Consider the following 23,456-nt stretch of genomic DNA (forward strand, 5'->3'; position numbering starts at 1 on the left):
TACAACTACTAATTCATTGGGGACAGAAAAAGAGAGAAAAAAGCAACAGCATATGCAAGGATGCCTTGGAGCATTCTGAGCATTGGAGTATTCTCTGAGACCAGGGTTCGAACCCTGTCTAAGCCATGCAAACCCACTGGGTGACCTTGGTCAAGTCACACTCTCTCAGCCTCACAGGATGACAAGGGCAAACCCTCTCTGAAGAAATCTTGCCAAGAAAACTCCAGGATGAGGTAGCCATAAATTGGAAATGACCTGGAGGCACACAAGAGCAACAACCACAACAGAGAAGGCAAAGAGCAGCAAAGCCAGGGGGAGTGCAAGGGGCACCCTGGCTGGCACTTGCCTGGGACTGTGCACGTGCACAGCCCCAAGCAAGCGCCCTTCACTCTCCCCTGGCCCTGTTCCTAGCTTTGCTGCTCTTTGCAAGGAGCAAAGAGCAGCAAAGCCAGGAGGAGCGAAAGGGACACCCTGGCTGGCACTTGCCTGGGACTGTGCGCACACACAGCCCCAGGCTAGCGCACTTCGCTCTCCCCTGGCGCTGTTCAAGCCAGGAAAAGGGCCCTTCGCTCTCCTCCTGGCTTTGCTGCTCAGGAGGAGAGCGGAGGGTCCCTTGGTGCTTGCCTGGCGCTGTGCGCGCGCTCTCCAAACAAGCGCCCTCCACTTTCCTCCTGAGCAGCAAAGCCAGGAGGAGAGTGAAGTTTAGGGGCGGCCCTGCGCTTGCTTGGAGCGTGCGCATGCACATCCCCGGCCAAGTGCCAGGGTGCCCTTCGCTTTCCTCCTGGTTTTGCTGCTCAGGAGGCGAGTGGAGGGTGCCCTGGCGCTTGCTTGAGGCTGTGCGCGCGCTCCAGGCAAGCGCCCTCCGCTCTCCTCCTGAGCAGCAAAGCCAGGAGGAGAGTGAAGGGCACCCTGGCGCTTGGCTGGGGCTGTGCGCGCGCATGCTCCAAGCAAGCGCAGTGCCGCCCCTAAACTTTTTGCGCCCTAGGCAACCGCCTATGTTACCTATACAGATGAGCCGGCTCTGGTCGAAGGTAAAACTTAGGGACATGTAACAAAGAATCTAAATGATGAAGCAAAGGAAAACAATGCCAAAGAACTTACAAAATTCCAGCAGACATAACTTTGTGCTCACTTTAAAGGCTGGATAGATGAGAGAATAGAGGGAGGTCAGTTCTTCCAGGAGAAAATACTCTCTTGCCTTTCACCAGGGGATGGTTCTTTTTTTTTTTTTTTAACAGAGAATTAAAGTGCAGTACCTACATTAACCCATATATAAGTCAAGATAAATGTTTGGGTCAATTTTTTTAACCTAAATCTCTAGACTTATACATTAGTATTATGCAGTAGTTTTCCCCCTCTAGTGCCAGGTATTAAAGATTAGGCAACCTTTGAACCTGGAAATTCCACTTAGCTGTCATACAGGGTTAGGGAGTCTTTAGCTTTCCAGATGTTTAGCTCTCAAAAGCCTTATCATTGGCCATGCTGTCTGGCTGGTGGCTAAAGTTTTCCCATCTTTGTTGTCATCATGGCAAATAATAATTGTTGGTAGAACTTCTATTATTTGCCATTTTGGCAGCAGGAGTGAGGAACCTACTCTCTGGAGCCAGTGTGGTATAGTGGTTTGAGCATTAGACTCTGACTCTGGAGACCAGGGTTTTAATTTCTACTTGCCCATGGGAACCCAAGCACCATGCTCTATAAAAAAAACTGATTAGTAAATATACTTACATGCTTCAATCCACAACACACTACTAAGTCTGTTGTTTATGCCCAAGCCCTCCACTACAACTGCATCTGCTCAGACCCACAAGAGTCTTAAAACTCTTGGATTTACAATAGACATTTCTCAAACTACAGCACCCACTGAAGGAGGTGAAGAAACAAATCAACAAGGCAAGATTAATACCCAGGAAGCATCGATTACAAGACAGACCAAAAACACAAAATGACAGAACACCACTAGTAGACACCTTTAGTCTCCAGGTAAGACCACTCAAAAACACACACAATCAAGGAGCTACAACAAGGAGGCTGGCCTTTATTAGCCTACAGACAGCCTCCCAATCTTAAACAACTACTCACTTACAACAAGGTATATAACATGGATAATAACACGGAGAAAGACTCTGCCACAAATCTAGGTGCCAACTCTACCTCCAATCTACTCTGGGAGCAGTATTACAGGGGCCAGTAACATCACCAATGCATTTACTTGCTTTTCTTCCAGTGTGATATATACACCATCCTATGTCAGCAATGCCTCTCTACACTCTACATTGGACAAACAGGACAGTCTCTATGCAAGAGGAGAAATGGGTACAAATCTGATATAAGAAATGGCAATACTAAAAACCAGTTGCAGAACATTTCAGCCTTCCTGGACATATAGTAAGGGATTTACAGGTTGTGGTCCTTGAACAAGGAAATTACAAAGGAAGACTAGAAAGAGAAACAGCTGGATTGAATTATACTCACAAATTCCAATTCATTAGCAGAGGTATAAACCAACAGAACAGTTTCATGGCCCACTACATATGTTAATATAAGAGTCCTTGCTACTGCACATGTAAGAAAAGGAACCTTGTCAGAGAGAGTTCTGAATTCAAGGAATCTGACTTTTGGTAAGGAGATTTATTGCTATCAAACATGAATAGTAACTGGCCACTATAAAGACCTTGCCTACCCTTTTGAAAAATTTAGAGCAAGGGGCATGATTTGCATCTTTCTGGACCATCTGAAAAAGTGTGTTTATAGTCACGAAAACTCATGCTAAAAAAACCAAACCACCGAGTAGTCTTAAAGGTGCTGCCACATTTCCCCCCTTCCCACTCCCTTCCTCCTTTTTAGGAAACCCACTGGGTGACCTTGGGCAAGTCACACTCTCTCAGCCTCAGAAGAAGGCCAGGGCAAACCCCTTCTGAAAAAGTCTTACCAAGAAAACCCGTGAACCTGCCTTAGGGTCTCCATAAGCTGGAAATGACTTAAAGGCACACAACAACAACCCTCCAGTGCCTGTTCCTGTAGAAAATCTACTAATACAATAATAATATAATGCCCTCTTATTTAGACACTTGGCATTAAAGAGGCATTTGCAGTCAGAAGAACAACCTGAGGCAGGGGTAAGGAGGGCACCTGATGATTCCTTCACTTTGCCTCAGGTCAGATTTTAATAGTTCCACAACAGAGTGAGGAGATTCTGTCGTGTGCTGCAGCAGAAGGAGCATCTAGGCCACACTGAACCACATTCTTCTAAGACTTATGTTGCAAGAGGCTTCCTCTATGTTTCCATTCAGTTCATACAAAAAATAATAATAAAAAAATCTCCTGTCAGCAATCAAGTCCCAGTAATTCCCAACCCCTAAAAAAGAAAACAGTGAGTTGATTGTTTTTAAAACATAAAGAAAGCAGGCATATTCATGCTTTTACCAGAAACAAAGCTAAACTCACAGAATACAAATTAGATGGTCCCCACACAGAGAAGAGCTAGAAAATGGGAGGGGAGGCGCAAGCAATGTGTTTAACAATGGAAGACACTACACCAAGGAGCTGGGCAGAAGACTGGTCTGGATCTAAAGGGAGATCTCTGGATGTTTTGCATTGCAATTAACCATCAGGGATATCTCACTTCCATCTCTGTAACAAAATTTTTGTGTAGAAGGACTGTGAATTCTGTTCTTCTCTAGTACTCAAAACAAATTCTAGTACTTGAAACATATCCATGGGCTCAGTGCTGGTTAATTCTAGGTTTGTGTCTTTTGGACGGGTCAATGGATGCTGTGGAGAAAAATAAAGTAGATTCACCCAAGCCAGAAGTCTGCCCACCCCTAAATTACACAGCACATACTGTAATGGGGGCTTACAGATTGTGGTGTGTGTTCATAGCTGAACCAGGACAACTTCCTGAATGTGGTCCTTGACCATGATTTAAGTGCTAGTTTCAGCATCAAGACATTGTTCTGTCCTTCCCACAGCTTTTTGCCACTGCGCCATCAGATTAGAATCTCACGAGAAAAACTGCAAACTAATTCCTTGTTGTGCAAGTCTTCTGGCCCTATTTTACACTGATCTAATGTTGATAGTGACCACCTTACTTATAGGGTAATTAGTTTGGTTGGGATTAAACCAGTCTGTGTTCATTTCCCCACAGCACTCCTGTACAGTTTTACCCTGAGGATATCTGCTTGCTTCCTTGCACTGTGGTTGTCAAAATGTTTGTGTCACAGAGGTTCATAAATAAATAACCATGGTTCCCTGGGAAACAAGGCCTTTTTACCTAAGCTGTTTCTAGAGAAACATTTGTTCAGGGCAATGTTTCTCACATTCCACAAGAAAAGCATTCAAATTTGTTCATAGGTGACAGCAAGGCAGCAAAGCCAGCTGCACTAATTATTTTAGTGATTCTCTGGAAGAGCGGATAACCAGATAACCCCAGATGGCCAAAGCTGTGTGAAATAATGCCTGAACAGGTCCCAGTTTGACCAGTGCTGCCTCTTTTGTGAACCATTCATATACTTGAATCTCCTGGAACAACAACAAAAAAAATTACAGTATATGCAATAAATACATTAATAAGTAATAATGACTATGAATAACAACTCTTTTTAGAGCTACTATCTTGGAAGTAAGGTCTACTGAAAGCAGTAGGTATACTTTTGTAAAATAAAATGGGCCGTATGTAGACTGTCACATGTGAAAATTGCACACTGCATAAACAAGGCTGAGAGCATGAAAGGAAAGCCTCACGTGATCTTGTGAAAATGTATATATTGAATTTTTAGTGCAGGTGCTTCTAACACATATGAACTGTGCAGGTACAGGAGAACTGTACCACAGATATTGACAGCTCTAGCTCTAAAAGAAGGGTAAGCATTTTCAGGATATAGGCCCTGTACAGATGGGCCCTTTGCAGCACTCCCATGATGTGCTAGGGTTGCCTCAGGGTGGCGCGTGCACATGCCCCACAACCCTAGTATGTGATGGTGTCACAGCTGTGCAGCATCACCCACATGGGGCGCACAGCTATGACGTCACAGCTGCGCAGCTGCAACGCCATCAGGATGTCTTTGTAGCTTTGCAGCAGTGCAACTGTGCCGCAAAAAGGAGCCGCTTTTTAATGCTCCTTTGTTTCTGCGCAGTAGCGTCGCGCAGTTTGGTTGCTGCGGCGCTGCTGCGGAGCAAAGAGAGGGGCCCCCCAGCGCCTCTTTCTGGCGGTCTGTACTCCGCCATAATTAGACATTACCAGATAAAGCGGGAATTTCCACTCAATGTTTGATTCATAGTAGTAATGTGGAGGCAAGTAGAGTTTGCAGAAGAGAATCAGATGGGAATGGGCTTCTTATCCCTTCCCGCATGACTCACACATTCCCTACAAACCCTTTCCCTGTCTTCCCCCCACTCCTTTCTTTCTCTGGACTGTTTCAGGAACTTAAACTGACCCAATGCAGGAGAAAAGAGAGAGTAGGAGGAGGGTTTAATCAGTCCAGACTGGTAAAACATGTGTTTGCTAACATGACTGTAGTTCTACTGGTAGAATGTGACACGGCTTTTCTTAAAAACATATTGAGGGGTAGTCATGTTGGCCATATAGCAACGTATAATAACATCCCAAATGCACAAAACAGTGAGATCTTCAATTGGCCAACAAAAATACACAAAATACATGCTTTTGAAGATCCACTTTTCTTAAGAGTGAAGTGAAGAGTTGATTTAACTTTCCTGTTCTTAACAGTTAAGGAAGGAAGGAAGGAAGGAAGGAAGGAAGGGAATACAGTAGATAACAAGAGTGGGGTGGGATGCAGGTGTGTTTCTATGAGGGTGCGCAACATTTGATCCCAAATGAGAATTCTGCCTCCTTAAAATGAAAATTTCCTTCAGCTCCCAAATTTCTAACATTGCAGAGAGTGGGACACTAAAAATCTTTCATACTCAGAGCTCTTACGCTTGCTGTGTTCACATATTCAATAATAGTGCCTGATTCTTTCTTTAGAAACCTAAACTCTATAACTGAGTGTGTGTGCCTTCAAGTTGTTTCCAACTTACGATGGCCCTATCTTGGGGTTTTCTTGGCAAGTTTCTTCATGGAGGGCATGCCGTTGCCTTCCTCTGAGGCTGAGAAAGTGGGACTTGCCCAATGTGGCCGGGTTTTCATGGCAGAGCCAGGATTCTGGGCTCCAGAGTCCTACCCTGATGCTCAAACCACAACACAACACTGGCTCTGAAAACAACTCTATAACTACTCATCTGAAATCTTAAGTTAGTAAAGAATTATTATTTGAGGGAAAATGCCCTTATGCTGGCCCTCCCCCACAGTCACACCCCTGAGTGGCTATGCAGTGAAACAGAAGCAGTCATTCCCAAAACACAAGGAGAATAAAGCAAAGCAATACAGTACACAGGTTCCTTTCTCAGCCTTGCATCCTTCTGATCATGTCAATGTACTCTGAAACAAAGCCTCTATTCACACATGGCTGGGAGCATAGGAGACACTCCTCCTCACTAGAAAGAGCTAATCTGATAGTAGCATATAGTCAAATGCCAATAGCAAGAGGGAAGGGTGAATTATGTTGGTCTTGCCCACTCAGACATCATTCTAGTTGGATAGAAAGTAATGATTCAAATAAGAAGGACCCTCCCGAATAGCTCAGGGCATGTATGGTTCTCATATTTATGTGTACAGTCCTGAAGGCATGAAGATCATATGACAGTAGGGGTGTCTGGGGAGTGGTAAGGGCATTGCCCTAGAATTCTGCTGCCCCATGAAATTTCCTGTCTTTCTGCAAATTTCTAGCATTGCATGAAATGAAACACTGAAAATCATTGTCAGCTGGAACTCTTGTATTTGTTGTGATCCCAGTCCCTTGATCCACTATTTGAATTTGAATTTTTATGCGTCAATTGAAGTTTAAAGTTACTGCAATGTTAGAAATTTGAGCATGAGATTAATATTTAATGGGGCGAACAAAATTCTGATGGTGGCAATATCACTATCTCCACAGCTACACCTTTGCATGACAGATGAGTGGCTCCCAGGAGAAGAACTTGGAAGAGTTTCTTTTTGGACTTCAGCTCCCAGAATCCCCCAGCCAGCATGGCCAGCTCGCACGAAGCAGAGGCAATATTTTATTTTTCCATCCCCAAATAAGGACAGCTACAAGAACCAGGCTGGTATAGTGGCTGGAGGTCAGAGTTTGATCCCCCACTTGGCTGTGAAAATCCACTGGGTGACCTTGGATAAATCCCACACTCTCAGCCTCAGAAAAACCTGTGATAGGTTTGCCTCAGGGTTGCCATAAGCCAGAAATGACTTGAAGGCACATAACAACAAACAAGAGACTTCAAAGACATAGCCATGTTTGTCTGGTGAATCAGTATGCCAGCACCTTTGAGACTGAAGGAAAGGAACTGGTGGCATGAGCTTTCGTAGACTTCATTCTACTTCCTCAGATGCATGAGGGAAATAGGCTGAAGTCTTTCAAAAGTCTACCAGGAAGCAGACTGTAGCCAAGAAACCAGAAGATGGATTAGGAATGGGAAGGACAGCCTGAAAAGAACTAGACAAGATCCTAAAGAGTAAAGATATTTACTGAGCACTAAAGTTAGAATTGCATAAGCCATTGTATTCCGCATCACCATGTATAGATGTGAAAGCTGGACAGTGAAGAAAGTGGATAGAAGAAAATTCATTTGAGATGTGGTGCTGGAGAAGAGTGATGAGGATGCCATGGACAGCCAAAAAAGACAAACAAATGGGCCCTTGAAGAGATAAAACCTGAATGCTCCCTGGAAGCCAAGAAGATAAAGCTGAGGCAGTCATACTTTGGCCACATCATGAGAAGACAATAACAATGCTAGGAAAGGTGGAGGGATGTAGAAAGAGAGGAAAGCCACACAGTAGATGGCTAGATTCAATTAGGAAGGTCACAGGTATGAATTTGCAGGACCTTAGCAGAGCAGTGGAGGGCAGGGGGTCTTGGAGATGTCTCAGCCACAGGGTCACCATGGGCCCAGATGGACTAGAGGGCAGTTAACAACAACAAATTACCAAAGCCAGCTTCTTTCTTTCAGTTAGGTCCAAAACCGCCCTGCCCCTGCAGAAATAATCCAGTTTGAGACCATTTTAACTGCCCTGGCTCAGTGCTAGGGAATTCTGGGAACTGTAGCTTTGTGACACGTTTAGCCTTTTCTGTCAGAAAGAGCTCTGGTGCCACAACAAACTGCAGTTCCCAGGTTTCCCTAGCACTGAACCAGGGCAGTCAAAAAGAGTTTTTAAACTGGATTATTTCTGCAGTGTGTTTTGGACCTGAGTCTCAAAGATGCTACAACAAGATCCCTTTGCAAGAAGAGACTGGGGACTCTGCAAGGGGAATGAATTCATGGTGTCATCATATAAGCCTTGGCGGAGGAGGGGCTTTTATAGGTGCCACTTATAACAAGACCCCTTTCCCCTTCCCTTTCTTGGGGGGGGGGGTCATGGGAGGTTTGCTGCTGCTGCTGTAGCAGAGGAGCCCAGCAGCAACAGCAGCAGCAGCAGCCATCCCTCAGGAATGTGCCTGGGCTGCGTTTTGGCTGGCTGGCTGTCGGCAACTCTCTTCCCAAATCCCTCCCAGGACCTCCGCCTTCCCTCCCTCCTCCTCAACTTTGCATTTTCTCTCCACTTTCCACCATCTTCTTTTCCAAACTGAATGGGAATATCAGGGGCGGGGGGGGGGGGGAAATAAGCCGCCATTTCTTTTTTCTCTGAGGAGAAAACGTCCCCCTTCAGACTTTACTTTGCCAGCCTGCCCCCCATCTCCTTCTGGCAAACACACACACATATAAGGCTGGCAAAGTAAATCCTGAAGGGGGACTTTTTCCCACTTTGCCAGCCTACCCCCAAATATCTCCTGGCAAATATACGTACGTGCACAGTATATCTATATCTATATTCCAGTGAGTCTCAAAAGTGCTACAATATCTCTCTGCAGACTTGATTCTATAGACTAACACGGCTATGTCTCTGAATTCTACTCCTGGAGAGAAAGTTGCGAGGGAGGACATGTCCGGGAAAAGGAGGGCGGCCGCTCAGCCTCTCCCCCCCCCCCTTTCTGGAATGCGCGCGTCACTGCCTTCAGACATTCCTCCCCCCCCAACCCGCCAATTAGGGGCCGGGGAATTAAAAAGGGGACCAAAGCCCCAGAGTCCCTCCTCCTCCTCCTCCTCCCGCGGCTATAAAAGGCCCCTCCCGGGCGAGGGCTGAGTTAGACCAGAAGTTTCTGCTCACTGGAGGCTCCCTTGACGAGTCGGTCAGTGAGGAAGACTCTCCCGCCCTTCCTCCCTCGGCAGCTGCCTGTCCTTTGCCAGCCCTTTCCCTTCGCCAAGGAACATGGTAAGTGGATGAAGGGAAAGGAAGGAGAGACCGGGAAGGCCCCCCTTTCTCTCGGAGAAGAACACTTGGGGGAGAGGGAGGCTTGAGCCCGATGAGGGAGGGAGGAAGCTCTCTTTGTGGGCCTCCCAGTCGGTTCCGACTGATGGCGAACCCTATCCCGGGGTGTTGGTGGCGAGGGGCGTTTGCCACTGCCATCCTCTGAGGCTGAGAGAGTGTGACCCGCCCAAGGTGGCTTTCCATGGCCGAGTCGGGATTCGACCCCTGGTCACCAGTCATTTCTACGCCGCTTTTCTTCCAGAAAGGCACCCAAGGCGTCTCACAAGATAAAAACACTTAAAAAACCCCTAATTTTAACACTCCCCAATCATTTATTTTTTACTTTATCTAACTTCGGCGCCGCTTTTCTCCCCCAGGAAGGGACTCGGTTCATATAGTATAAGAGTACAAAGAAGAGTCCAACGCTGCAACTACTGGGCCACGCTGGTTCTGGCAAGGCGAAGGGTTTAGCAAGTCTCGTCTGGACTTTCCTCCCGAGACACGTGTCAGGAGGAGACGCCCGGGAGGCTGAATGGCGGGAGGCGAGGCGAGGGGGGGGGAAAGGGAAGGGAGTGCCCTCGGCGGCCTCGCTCTTCTGGGGCCCTGGCGCTTCCTCTGAATGTGTGGAGCAGTGCCTCTCCACGAACTTCCATCTAAGCATTAGTTCCCTCCCCGCCCCCCCCCCCCCGTCTCTGATCTTTTTGCCTTTGGAGAGCAGCACACGTGTCCAGTTGCACGTTAAGAAGGCTCATCTCGGGGTGGAGTGGGGGTTTCATGGAGCCCCAGAGCTGGAAGAGACCTCCAAGGCCATCCAGTTCAACCCCTAAAACTCCATTGCACCAACCGTTGGGGCAGGGTGGATCCTAGCTCCCTCGTGGTTCTCAAAAACCGGTTTGGCTGGCTGCCCAGGCCTTAGGAGGGGAACTTGCAGAGAAGCTTAACAGGCATATCAGACTCCTTCATAAGTAGAGGACCCAGCCAGAGCTGACTCTCTCTACCGTTTATATTCCAACCCTGGTCTCTAGAAAGTCTTGCTTGGATTATCACTAGAGACCAGGGTTGGAACCCCCACTGAGCCATGAAACCCACTGGGTGACCTTGGGCAGGTCACAATCTCTCAGCCTCAGAGGGTGGCAACGCCAACCCCCCTCCCCCCCAAGAACACATCTTGCCAAGAAAAACCCGTGATAAGGTCATCATAAGTCAGAAATGACTTGAAGGCACACAACAGTGAATCAGAGGTGGATGCCAGGAGATGCTTGGGGCAAGTTAGGGTCTATAAAGATGGCTGGAGAGAATAATTGTTGATGACAGGGGTACACAAGGGGCATAAAGCTCAGGGATTGGCTACCTGAGACAAACATACACCCCTGCCTAGTAGACATATACAGGTCAAGGAGCATAACCAGCCAAAGACCACCAAGGAGCTTTGTGGGAGGCAACACCTCTCCTCTTACCTCCAATTAAAAACACTGTAGCATCACATTAAATAGTTACCAGGTTTGTTGCTGTTTGCCTTCCAGTCGTTTCTGATTAATGCCAACTCTGTCACAGGGGTTTTCTGAGGCTGAGTGTGTTCTGACTCGCCCAAGGTCACCTGGTGGGTTTTCTTGGCAAGGCTTTGAACCCTGATCTCCAGAGTCCTAGTCCATCACTCAGACCTCTCCACCACTCTGGCAGTAATATTTTCCACTTTGTTGCCCTTATATGACTGTAGCGGTAGAATTCAAAGATACAGCTGTATTAGTCTGTAGAGATTGTAGGAAAACTCAGGCTGCCAACTTCTTTCTTTCAGTTAGTCTCAAAGGTGCTACAAGAGCTCTCTACATACTTACATGACTGGTAAACTCTGCTTTCTGAGGCAGCAGCCTCCCTTTGCCTAACAATGGCAGAGTGAGCTTCAGCCTCAATTTACTTGTTCTGGTTAATAGGTCCATAGATGTTTTGCATCAAAGCTCTTGCCCAGACCAGTTCAGAGGGGCATTGTGAAGGAACAGAGAGAGAGAGAGAGAGAGAGAGAGAGAGAGGCCAGTGGAAGACCACCCATAAAGGGGAAATGTTATCTTGCTCTGAGCAACAGGATATGACTGTGGTGGCTCCCTGGAGGTAGGCCTGGCCTCCTCTCCCTGGCCTCCCTGCCCCTTGTGACTGCCAGCTGAGTCACTTTTTGGGGAAGTGGGGAGGGGGCAGCACAAGAAGGTGCCTCATTTAGGGATTAACTACCTCATTGCCTCTTTCCCTCATTTCAAAGACTCCTCCCAACTGGGAAAAACCTCTTTTCTACCTCTTGAGAATTTCTGCATAACACACAGCCTTTTCTAAATAAATAAATAATAAATAAATAAATAATACCTGCACAGTACAAGATGCTAGCCTAAGCGGCTTAGGTCACACTTTTAAGCCCAGCCTCCTGGAACACTGTAATCTTCTTCCAGTTGGGGAGTGATCTTAAAAGTGAAAGTGGCCAAGTTTGAACTTGTGGAGCTCTTGGCATGGCTCCTGCTGAGAGAGTCTTCTATAAGGGGTTTTATAGGCCATGGCATGAGGCCAGCTGCAGATGGGCAGGACAAAGCTTACCAACAATTTTGCGGCTCTCCAACCCAAGGGAGGGATGCAGAACTATGAATGGTGGAATAATAGCTCTGTTGCATAACTCAGCCCGACTACAGGAGAGCGCTGAAGATGCAGTTGGAACATCCATTTTAAAAGGCAACATGTTGCTCAATAAAATGAGCTGAATGACATTAAAAAAAAAAATCATACCACCATTAATGGGGACAAACCAGGATTTAGTACAGTGGTCCTTCCATGTTCGCTGGGGTTAGGGGTGAAGGACCCCCATGAATGTGGGAAAACCACAAATTAAAAAACAACAATTTTTTAAATTTAAGAGAACACCTCTCAAGGAATCTCCAGGTCATCCACTGCAACTCTGTGGCCAACATCTGCCAGAAGTTGATCACAGATTCATTTCTAGGTTCTCTAAACTCTATGGTCAACTTCTGGCAGAGCTGTGCTGGAGGACCTAGAGAGAACCTATTAATACATTAACATATTAATCAAAACTGCAAATAAATCCACACAAGTCAAAGCCGCAAATGCGGAGGGCCAAATGCATTTCAGGTTTGGGAGGGTCATAAATTTTACAGGAGCCCTATAGTAAAGTTGCCATTGGGGCTGGTGTGAATTGAAGTGAAGTACAGTGGCCCTTGTTATCCTCTGGGGTTTGGTTCCAGGATCCCCCATGGATACCAAAATCCGTGGATGTTCAAGTCCGGTTAAATACAGTGGCATAGTAAAATGGTGTCCCTTACATAAGATAAGAATTGAGGTTTGCTTTTTGGAATGTATACTTTAATTTGTTTTTCAAGCTGTAGATGCTTGAATTTGTGGATAAAGAATCCATGGAAATGGAGGACAACAGTAGAAAGAGTTTTCCAAGTCTCCCTCTGGGTGTTTTTGAGCTCTACAGTGACAAGCTATTAAATCATAAAGGGTGCTGACTACATCAGGTGTGACTGCTTCCAAATACTTGTTTTGCACTTCAGATTTTGCACCTCAAGAACATCATAATGACTCTTCTCCCATAAGGCCTGCTGTGCTATTGGGCACAGTGAGGCAGCAGATGTTGGAGATGATGGTGGTGCTGGTGTCAGCAATAGCCAGGTTCCTGGCTGCACCTATGTAGAATCCCAGCCTTTCCCCTTTGTTGGGAGTGCAGAGCTGTGTGGGTTCAACGGTTTGCCTTTTGCCCCATAAACTAGTCTATTGTTTGAGAGGACTGGTGGGATGATGTTCTACAGTCACCAGTTCTGAAGGTACAGGTTTAATAAGCCATCTAAGTTCCTCCTGCCCATGGTTCTCATAGCCAGCTTCTGGTAAGGTTCCCAGTGAAAAGTGTGAGGTAGAGGTGTGGAATAAGACACATGGGCCCCCTGGTGTTCTCAGATGAACAGTCAGAACATCTCTCACCTCTGTTGTCTAGGAGAGTTGTGATTGCATCTGGAGGAACATGCAGATGTCACATACAGCTGTAGCAAATTTAGGGGGCATTTTTGTGATTTAGGGGGCATTTGCAAATTTAGGGGGCATTTTCACCCCACCGAACCGAACATACCTACAGCAGAGCTTGTAGCCCTGTTGGGGATGCTGAACTGCAGTTTTCATCAGTCCTAGCTAGCATGGGTGGTGGTGAGGTATGAATGGAATAGCAGCGTTGCAGATTTCTCACTCCTGTTCTAAAGATAAATATTTAACTTGGATAACTACTGAATATCTGGTACTCTTTAGTGGACAGGCATTCTGAGTTCCAGAAGCCCACAAGGCAGCAATTTGTTGCACTTGCCAAGCTGTGTTTAAATGAATCCCCTCCCTTTGTGTTCCATGAAAAAGAGAGTGGCATTTAAAGTAGCATTTTAAATAGCCTCAAATACTGAAATATGTTTTGGTGGGTGAGGCCTGAGTCTAACCTTCCTCTTCTGCAAGCTATTGCTGACTATGCCCTCTGCTATATACAGCTAGTTAAAACAAGCCTAATCCTGATGGGAGGTACTCATTAACAAGTAGATGGATACTTCTGAGGAAGGAGTCATTACCAATTAAAGTGAACTCCAGAGTCTCCTATAATCTTCCCAATGAACAACTTGGGGCACAACCTTTAATGTGGCTGCTGTTTGCAATCAGATGTCCTTGTGTGGATCGTGATTATATGGAACTGGCATAGAAAATAAGTGGGGACTGGAGATGGTGTGTGTATGGGGCAAGCAAAGTTAAGATACTATAATCTAATTATATAGGCCTGTTACGGACGGGCCTTTAAGTACGGACTCAGTCCGTACTACGGTTAAAAAGGGGCGTCACTTCTGGATGCCCCTAACCATAGTACGGACTGAGTCCGTACAAAATGGCGGCGCCCCTTCCACATGGGGGCCACCATGACGACGTCACGACCGCGCCACCTCTATATGGGGTGGTGCGGACGTGACGTCGTCGCTCCACGCCAGGGCGCTTAGTGCGCCCTTTCCACGGAACAAGAAGGAGCTCCATTTCAGAGCTCCTTCCTGGTTTGCGTCGCTGGGCACAGCCTTTAGATGGCTGCGCCCAGCAACGCTAGGGAGAAAGGGGCCAAGCGGCCCCTTTCTCCTCCTCCCCGCCGCCGCAGGGTGTCCTTGGGGCTTCAAGCCCCAAGGACACCCCTTTCCAGGCTGCTGGGAAGCAGCCTTTTGCCGCTTCCCTGCAGCCTGGAAAGCGGCGGATCAGGGCCTTGGAGGCTGCCGGTCTGGCAGCTGAGGCCCTGATACACCAGGGAAAGCAATGCCTACAGGCCGCCTCAAAGGGGCAGTCTGTAACGCACCATAGTCTTGCAGCTGTGGCTCCATAGTTTGCATAAACTGGCCTTGCCCAGCTTGGTGTCTTCCCCAGATGTTGGACTCTGTGTTTCAACATACCCTAGACCAGCATGGGTAACGCTGATGGGAAATGATGGGAGCTGTTATACAAAACATGGGGGGGGGGGGAGAGGGAAGCTTGGATGAGGCTGCTAGAAAAGATGGCAGTGAATGAGAGTATTGTATCTATTATGGTCAAGTATGCATGGATGTATTTTCCTTAAGGAAAATATATTAGAGGATTTGATAACTTAGGTTAAACCAATGTTCAGAACTGCCTGAGTTTTTCCTCTGGCTATCAATACGTTGCTAGCTGTGAGGTAATTTAAGTTTCCTAAGGCTTCAGCCTTTGGTAAGGAAACAAAAATATTTAAACATAAAAAATGTCAAAGCCAAGCCTGTTGGGGTCTAGCTTTAAATTAGCAGAATAGCGGAAATGTGCTCTTGTCTAACTATGCTTTACTAAGAACTGAGGCTGCCTCCAAAAAACAACAGACACATAGGCCCCATACAGACAGGCCAAAATAAAGCTGCTTCGCGCCACTTTGAAGGTATGCTGTTTAAATGATGCATACGTCCTAAGAGTTTGGAAGCTGCACCAAAGCTGCGCTCCAGGCCTTAGGACTGGATTGTGGCTTTGGCGTGGCTTCTGGACTCTTAGGATGCATGTATAATTTAAATAACGTACCTCCAAAGTGGCCCGAAGCAGCTTTATTTTGGCCTGTCTGTATGGGGCCTTAATTTGTAGTTTAAAACACACGTTTACTAATGGCTTTAATCTATATTTATGGAGAAGATATATCCTAATCTAGCTAAAGGTAAAAGAAATATTTGTCTCACCATCTGTCCAAAGAAAGCTGAGTGCAGGAAGATGGAAACACAACAGTTCAGTTGAAAATATTTTGAGAGAATGTCAGCTAGTCCCAGAGGGGGAGTAACCTATGTCCTATGGTTAGTTTGAATGAGAGAGAGAGAGATGAGAGTTTACATGCAGGACTTCCCTATCTATCTAAGAAGGGGGAAAGAGAATTCAATTTTTTAAACACTAGCAACCATATATCCCAAGGCTCCATATGGGTTATTTTGATCCCTCACTCTTGATTGTTTTGTATTCATGCCTGTCAACAATGTCACATGATTTTTCATGCGTCAGTTAAAATGTCCATAGCTTTCCTTGAAGTGGCATGCCTCAGAGCCACCCTCAGCTTGGTCCTTTTGCTGTATTATTTACATACATGTAGGGAACTGTGAGTACAGAATGGTATTTCCAAACTGCCAGGGTTAGATATATGAAAAATGGACTTTAGTCACTTGTGTCTGTCTGATCATAAATACAGAGGAAGACCCTGATGCTTGACCCCTGCCTCCCCTTTGCTGGATCCATTGTGCTTCAGTAGACACAATGACTCAGAAATACTTTGGGTGGTTCTTCTGAGTCACACCCAAGGCTTCCAGTGCTGATTAGGAATGAGCAACAGTATCTGGGATACAATCCCTGGCACAGGGGTTGGGTTGCTTCTAGAGGGGAGGGATTTTAGTATTGATGCACTGTTTAAAGCCTCTAGTGGAAGGTTGGAGAGTGTCTGGCCTTCCAGATGTTTTGGCCTACAATTCTGATTTGTTCTACCCACATGATTTATGGTTGGGCAGACATCTAGGGCCAGAAGTTCTCCATCCCTGCTCTGAGTAACCTAATTTTGATTAGGGAAGAAAGGTACTATCCAACCAACCAATCAGTATGCTCTCTGATCAGGACAGATTTGCCTCTCTTTTTAAAACACATCACTGTGAAAAGCATAGAGCTAAATCCAGTCAGAACAGGCCCATTACATGAAGAGGATTTATATAAATCAAAGTTTATGTAAATCTCACAGATCCAATGGGTTTACTATAATTGAGACTAAGCAATTGAATTTAGGCCATATTCAAATAGACTTGTGATACTTAAGGATGGCCACATAGGCTAGCAATAAAAATAAAGAAATAACACACCTCATTTTTTCTAAATCCAGGAACAGGCAACATGGGTGGGTCCAGAGCCAGTCTTGGTCTTTGAAGACCCACTGCAGCCTGTATTGCACCCCCGAAACAGGCAGAATTTAAAGAAAAACAGAAAACTCCCAGTGCACTTCTAATTTCAATTTACAAGGGCTGGGGGAGTTGGGAATCCTTTCGGGTGTACCTTGAGGAAAACTGTGCCCCTGCAGCCTTTCAGGAATAAATACTTTTCCCATTTGTTTTGATGGGGAGGCCTCTGATGTTCTAGAAGAAGAAGCTCAGGTGATCACAGTGGCCTTGGAAGAGGTACTGAGTGGACAACTTTGTCCTAGTAAATTGTGGCACTTACAATACTATTGTGAAAGGTGACCCCTTCATATGTGTTACTGGCTGAAATGTTTTAGTGTGATGAACTAAATGATACTAAAGCAATAATGCACAAGGTCTGCAAACAAAGGACAGATAGTAAAAAGGTTTAATGGATCACATAAAACAGATTCACATAGTATGGCTACTGCAGTCCTATCTCTCTTGGCCCCCTTGTTGCATCACACACAAAGCAGCTTCTGTCTCCTTGCTTAAGAAAACCCTATGAAATTCACAGAGTTGCCATAAGTCAGCAGCTGACCTGAGGGCACATTCATGCACAATTCTGCTGTTCATATTAACTTGAATAAGGCCCACTGCATTCCTCTCTACTTGATCTACTTAAGCATTCATAGGACTTCAGGTGAAACAGGCAGGATCCCAATATAGGCTTGGGTTTAGCTTTGAATTTCTTGCATTCAACCAAAAGTGCTAAATCCTCATGGAAACTCCTTTCTTTCACCCTATTGAAGAAATCTCACCACTGGTTCCTTGAGAGGATATTTTTTGCCTTAATGTGAGACTGACAATGTGCCCTAGTCATACAGGTAAGGAGAGTTTAAAGCAGGACTGGACAGTGGTGAGGCCTACAGGATCTAGTCTGGTTCCTGCTAGAATCTCAAGAACCACCAAATGTGAGTAGTCAGAGGTGGTTTTGCCAGTTCTTTCCTCTGAAATGTCATCTGTAGCCTCTGGTATTCATTGGTGATCTCTCATCCAGGAACTAAACCTTTCCAAGAACAAATGGAATCTGGTGCATTTAAGTAGTGTAAGTTAGCTCTGTTCAGGGAGGAATAATAGTGATGGTGGGGTGGATCCTAGCCTTCCAAAATGCAATTTTCACTTCTGTTTATCTAACCCCTTGTGCTGTGACTTAGGTAGTGAGAGCTGGCTGGCTTAAGCTGGTTTAAAAGGATAGGGGGTGAGGAAGGGGAGAGAAGAAAACCTTTTAAGTTTAGGATTAAAGGAATGCTGAATGAACTCAGCTAATGTTAAATGATAGAGAGTTCTTTAGGGGCTCCCAAAAGTGGAGAGGAAAGAGTGGCAACAACTTTGTGTCTTCAATCAGGAATGCTTCTGGAGTCAGGTGAAACTTGCTTATTTCTTAGTGAGGGGAAACTAGCAATTTGAAGCAGGAGGCATCCTGTTTACTAGTTGTCCTCCTCAGAGGAGATAATGATGAGAGGTTTTTACTTTCCTCCAGCATTTTTCCATAGGCAAACTGCCAGACTTCAAGCACTTATTACATGTTCTTCAGGCAATAGATAGTGTTGAATTCATGGATAAAACTCAAACTCAGTTTTCCCCCCTACAAATATTCTAAAAATTATTCTGAAAAATATTTCTTGTGGGTTAGCAGCAAGCGCTAATGAATTCATTAAGGGTAAACTATTGGTTTGCTGGCACTACTGTGTTTTTGTTTTGTTTTTTGTACTAGAACCCTAACCCTGGAATCAACCCTTTGCAAATACATTCACAATTGGAGTCTTCTGAACTCAGGCATTTATGTTGGGTAGAAAACGTATGTTCTTTACACAGAAAAATCCATTTCCAATTCCTCAAGGCTTGCTTAATTTCAGGAGGATAATTTAGGTTGCTGCTTAAATAGTTGGAGGTCAGAAAACCTTACTAAACCTGTGCAAATTGCCCATATATACCTCCAGCCTGCCTAATATCCCCCTTCTTATTGTGGAGTAAGCTATCCTAATTCTTCAGATGTGTTTGCATATGCACCTATTGCTTGGATTGTCTCTTGATGAAGAGGACTCTAGTCAATAAAAAACTTTGTCTAAAACATTTAAAATGTGCTGTTCATTACTTGCTCTGGAACAAGCTTACTTTGGAATATATCTGTGTCTCTTCACAGCGTGAGTGCATCTCCATCCATGTTGGCCAAGCCGGAGTCCAGATTGGCAATGCCTGCTGGGAGCTCTACTGCCTTGAACATGGTATCCAGCCTGATGGGCAGATGCCCAGCGACAAGACCATCGGGGGAGGAGACGACTCCTTCAACACATTCTTCAGTGAAACAGGAGCTGGCAAACACGTCCCCAGAGCTGTGTTCATAGACTTGGAGCCAACTGTGATTGGTGAGCATACATGTTATGTCACCCATGCTCTTCAAATACAAGATGTCATAGGAGAGGGCTAAAGATTAATGGCTGGGCACAGAAATTTCCATGCACAAGATCCTTTGCTCAGTCCCCAACATTTCTGGTTAAAGGCTAGAAAGTAAAAGCGATATGGCTTACTTATGTGTGAGAGCTTATGATTGAAAAATAATAATAAATGTTTGGGGTTTTTTTTTTTTTTTTTTTTTTTTTTTTGTACTGTAGTAATTTGTTTGCAAAGATTCACTGAGACCTGAACATTATTTTAAGGGTTCCTCCAGGGTAAAAAGGTTGCATGTAGGTCTGCAATGGGATTAAGTAGTGCATTACATATGCTAATAATCTGATTTGGTTTTAAAGCAGTTTCATGCTATGGTATCAAGAAATGGGGAAAGTAATTTTTGTGGACTAAAGCTCCCACAATCATAATCACTGGGTTCTTAGAGAAATACTCCAAAAAATAGTCATCCGGCTCATCCAAGATTCTCCTCCCTGGCAACCCTTCAAATGGCAATTCCCAGTGAGTTCTTTACTCTAGTCTGGCAGCTTAATACTTCCTAAAGTTCAGTTCTCCATTGAAAGCCCTGGTTTTGTGCAAAAGAGGCATTTTGTTCATAGCACATCCTGAATTGGTAGTTCAAATTCACACTATACCAGAACATCCTAAATGTTCCCTCATCCCAACCTCCCTTATTCTCTCTCTGCAGATGAAGTGCGCACTGGAACCTACCGCCAGCTCTTCCACCCTGAGCAGCTCATCACTGGCAAGGAAGATGCGGCCAACAACTATGCCAGGGGCCACTACACTATTGGCAAGGAGATCATTGACTTGGTCCTTGACAGGATCAGGAAGCTGGTAAGCAACTGATACTGCCTCTAGAATAGCAAGTAACCTTTGGATTCTTCATTTGAGAAAGGGACAATTTTCTGGAGTACAGGTTTTATTACTACTCTGTTCTTAACATAGAAGTTTCCATCTACAAGCTAAGGTATACTTCACTTAACAAAATAGATGTGGTCCTGCACATTACTTCTTTAACTGAAACTTTTGTACCAAACACAGAAATAACATGGAAAGAATTAGGATAGGTTCCTACACCACAAAAGAAGAGTAGTAAAACATGTTTCAGAATTTTAAAATCCAAAATGAACAATATGTATATATGAAATGAAACAACCAAGGTCAAGTAAGCCTTATATAAGTAGACACAAACATATGAAATCTTCTAGAGACTATTTGAAGCTTCCTTCAGAATTTATATAGGGATGTCTTTTCTTTCATCAGTTTTCAGTTTTGTTATGATTTCCATTTTGGTGGCCAAACTTAAAGACCTAGGCCTTTTTCTTTCTTTTTTTCTTAACATGCTGGGGGTAGTTGGCAAGGCAGGCTTATGTGTTTTCTCCATTACCCCTGATTTGACATCCGTGTGTGCTCAGTAAGGGATTGTGCAGGCAGCTCCTGTATACCTTGCCTGTTGTAGGCATGCATGCACATCTGCAATAGGAGTGGTAAGAGTAGAATCTCATACTCAACAGCTCAAACTTTTATTACATTGTTTACTGAAGACAAATTGCTGAAATCAGACACCAAATGTCTGCGTTACTTCAGCCCTACTCCACCATCTTTCCAATGCTGATGCTAGACTAAAGACAAGAAGGGATAGGAAGGGGGCTGAGGGTCATTAAAAACTTTATGAAAAGAAGCTTCTTTGTCAGAGGTTTTGTTCATTAAGGTATGCCTGTATATCAAAAGCATGCAGACTTGTGTAGCAATGGCATTTTCCCACCACCTCCACATGGCCCATTCTTTTCTCTTTAGCCAGCTTGTAGACACCTTTGCCTTGCTTTCCCCCTGCTTTAGCTTTTATGAGCTGGTCTCTTATCCTTACTTCTTCTAAATCAGGCCTATCATCTTGGACAGACCTGAGGAAACCTTAACTTTCATGTTCTGAATTTCAACTCTCTTACCTCCTTATCATTGGATACAATGGCTGGGACTAATGGGATTTGTAGGCCAGAAAAACTGGGGAGGGTTTCCAAAGGTTTTCCATCTCTTGTATTGGAAAAGGAGAAGTTGTCTATGTGCTTACCTTACCTGTTTCCTGCCTTTAGTTTTGTAACGAACTACGAACTACATTCTAAAATAGTAGGGGACTCGAAGGCTTTCATGGCTGGCATCCATAGTTTTTTGTGTTTTTTTCGGGCTATGTGGCCATGTTCTAGAAGAGTTTCTTCCTGCTGGTTGGGTCTTGTTTCAGCTTTTTGTATATAGTAGGATCCAGGAGTTACTTGATTTTTTGTTTGTATTGTTCTGTATCCATGATTACTGTGGCATTGCTTTTGTCTGCTGGGAGAATGATGATTTATGGATCCGAATTGAGGTCCTTGATGGCTTTTCTTTCTTTTTTGGTTATGTTGATGGGAGGTGGTTTTGCCTTGTGCAGAATCCTTGCTGTTTCCCCTCTTTATCTCTTCTGCTTCCTCCTCGCCCGAAAAACCCACAACAAACTATAGTAGGAGAAATTCAGGCATAAATTGACTAGGATCAAATGAGATGAGAAGGGCTGCTAAGCATCGCTGCATAATACCTGCTTCAAAAGTGGGGAAGCCTGCTGCCTTGGAGCTGTAAGGCACATTGTCCTTAACTCAGCCATGTTGGAAGGGACTGGTAGCAGTTGGAGTCAACATGTGGACTGTCAGAAGATTTCCTAAAATAGAAGAATAAGATAGGAAATATGCCTTGAGTTTATTAACTGGAGCCTCTATGCAGCTAAGTAATTTTTTTTTTTTTTTTTGCAAACCTGCATTAAACATCTGTCTTTTCTTTCCCATAGGCTGACCAGTGCACAGGCCTGCAGGGCTTTCTGGTCTTCCACAGCTTTGGTGGTGGCACGGGCTCTGGTTTTACCTCTTTGCTGATGGAGCGGCTGTCTGTTGACTATGGCAAGAAGTCCAAGCTGGAGTTCTCCATCTACCCAGCTCCTCAAGTCTCCACAGCCGTAGTTGAGCCCTACAACTCCATCCTGACCACCCACACCACCCTAGAACACTCCGACTGCGCCTTCATGGTAGACAACGAGGCCATCTATGACATCTGCCGCAGGAATCTAGACATTGAGCGCCCCACTTACACCAACCTCAACCGCCTGATCAGTCAGATTGTGTCCTCCATCACAGCTTCCCTGCGATTTGATGGTGCCCTGAATGTAGATCTGACAGAATTCCAGACCAACTTGGTGCCCTATCCCCGTATCCACTTCCCCCTGGCCACCTATGCCCCCGTCATCTCAGCTGAGAAGGCTTATCATGAGCAGCTAACTGTAGCTGAGATCACCAATGCTTGCTTTGAGCCAGCCAACCAGATGGTGAAATGTGACCCTCGTCACGGTAAATACATGGCCTGCTGCCTGTTGTACCGTGGTGATGTTGTTCCCAAAGATGTCAATGCTGCTATTGCCACCATCAAGACCAAACGTAGCATTCAGTTTGTGGACTGGTGTCCCACTGGTTTCAAGGTGGGCATTAACTACCAGCCCCCCACTGTGGTCCCTGGAGGCGACCTGGCCAAAGTACAGCGTGCGGTCTGCATGCTGAGCAACACCACAGCCATTGCTGAGGCCTGGGCTCGCCTGGATCACAAATTTGACCTGATGTATGCCAAGCGTGCCTTTGTCCATTGGTACGTTGGGGAGGGGATGGAGGAAGGAGAGTTCTCCGAGGCTCGGGAGGACATGGCTGCCCTTGAGAAGGATTATGAGGAGGTTGGGGCAGACAGTGCAGATGGGGAAGATGAAGGGGAAGAATACTAATCTTGTATGAGGTTTTCTGTTTTTTACTCCTGCCTCCTTCTGGACTCCTGTCACTATTGTGCCAAATCTCATTAAAAGTTGTCTTCAGATGAAAGCAGTCTTTTCTCTTTCTTTGTAGAACAAGCCATGTCCTGTCTTACTGAGCTACATAAAGAGTGTAGTCCAGGGACCTGCTATGCTCTGGTGTCAGTTGAGAACATCCTGGTTGAATAATTTGAATGGGATTGGCTGGGCTGTTAACTTGGCAAAGCTTGAATGGTTCTGTGGCAGGGCAACATGTGCGTTTGAAAACCAGTGAAGCAAGCAAGGACAATGACCTAGAAATTGCAGCACTAGCAATTTGGTGACAGGAAGGGTAACTCCTAATCAGACACATGTTTCTTCT

At 45.2% G+C, this 23,456-nt stretch overlaps 1 protein-coding gene across 1 annotated transcript; it reads left to right on the plus strand.

Annotated features, from left to right (window-relative positions):
- The first annotated feature begins 9,245 nt into the window (after positions 1-9,245).
- On the plus strand, positions 9,246-23,165 carry LOC149322434 (tubulin alpha-1C chain). Its single transcript, XM_089477609.1, has 4 exons — positions 9,246-9,364; positions 19,019-19,241; positions 19,970-20,118; positions 22,097-23,165. The coding sequence occupies exons 1-4, from the start codon at positions 9,362-9,364 to the stop codon at positions 23,069-23,071; spliced, it is 1,350 nt and encodes a 449-aa protein (XP_089333735.1). The 5' UTR covers positions 9,246-9,361; the 3' UTR covers positions 23,072-23,165.
- The last annotated feature ends 291 nt before the right edge of the window (positions 23,166-23,456 follow it).

This window comes from Sceloporus occidentalis, unplaced genomic scaffold (genome assembly GCF_023333645.1).
Source record: "Sceloporus occidentalis isolate IW3139 unplaced genomic scaffold, rSceOcc1.0.p SCAF_1, whole genome shotgun sequence".
Lineage (NCBI taxonomy): Eukaryota > Metazoa > Chordata > Lepidosauria > Squamata > Phrynosomatidae > Sceloporus > Sceloporus occidentalis.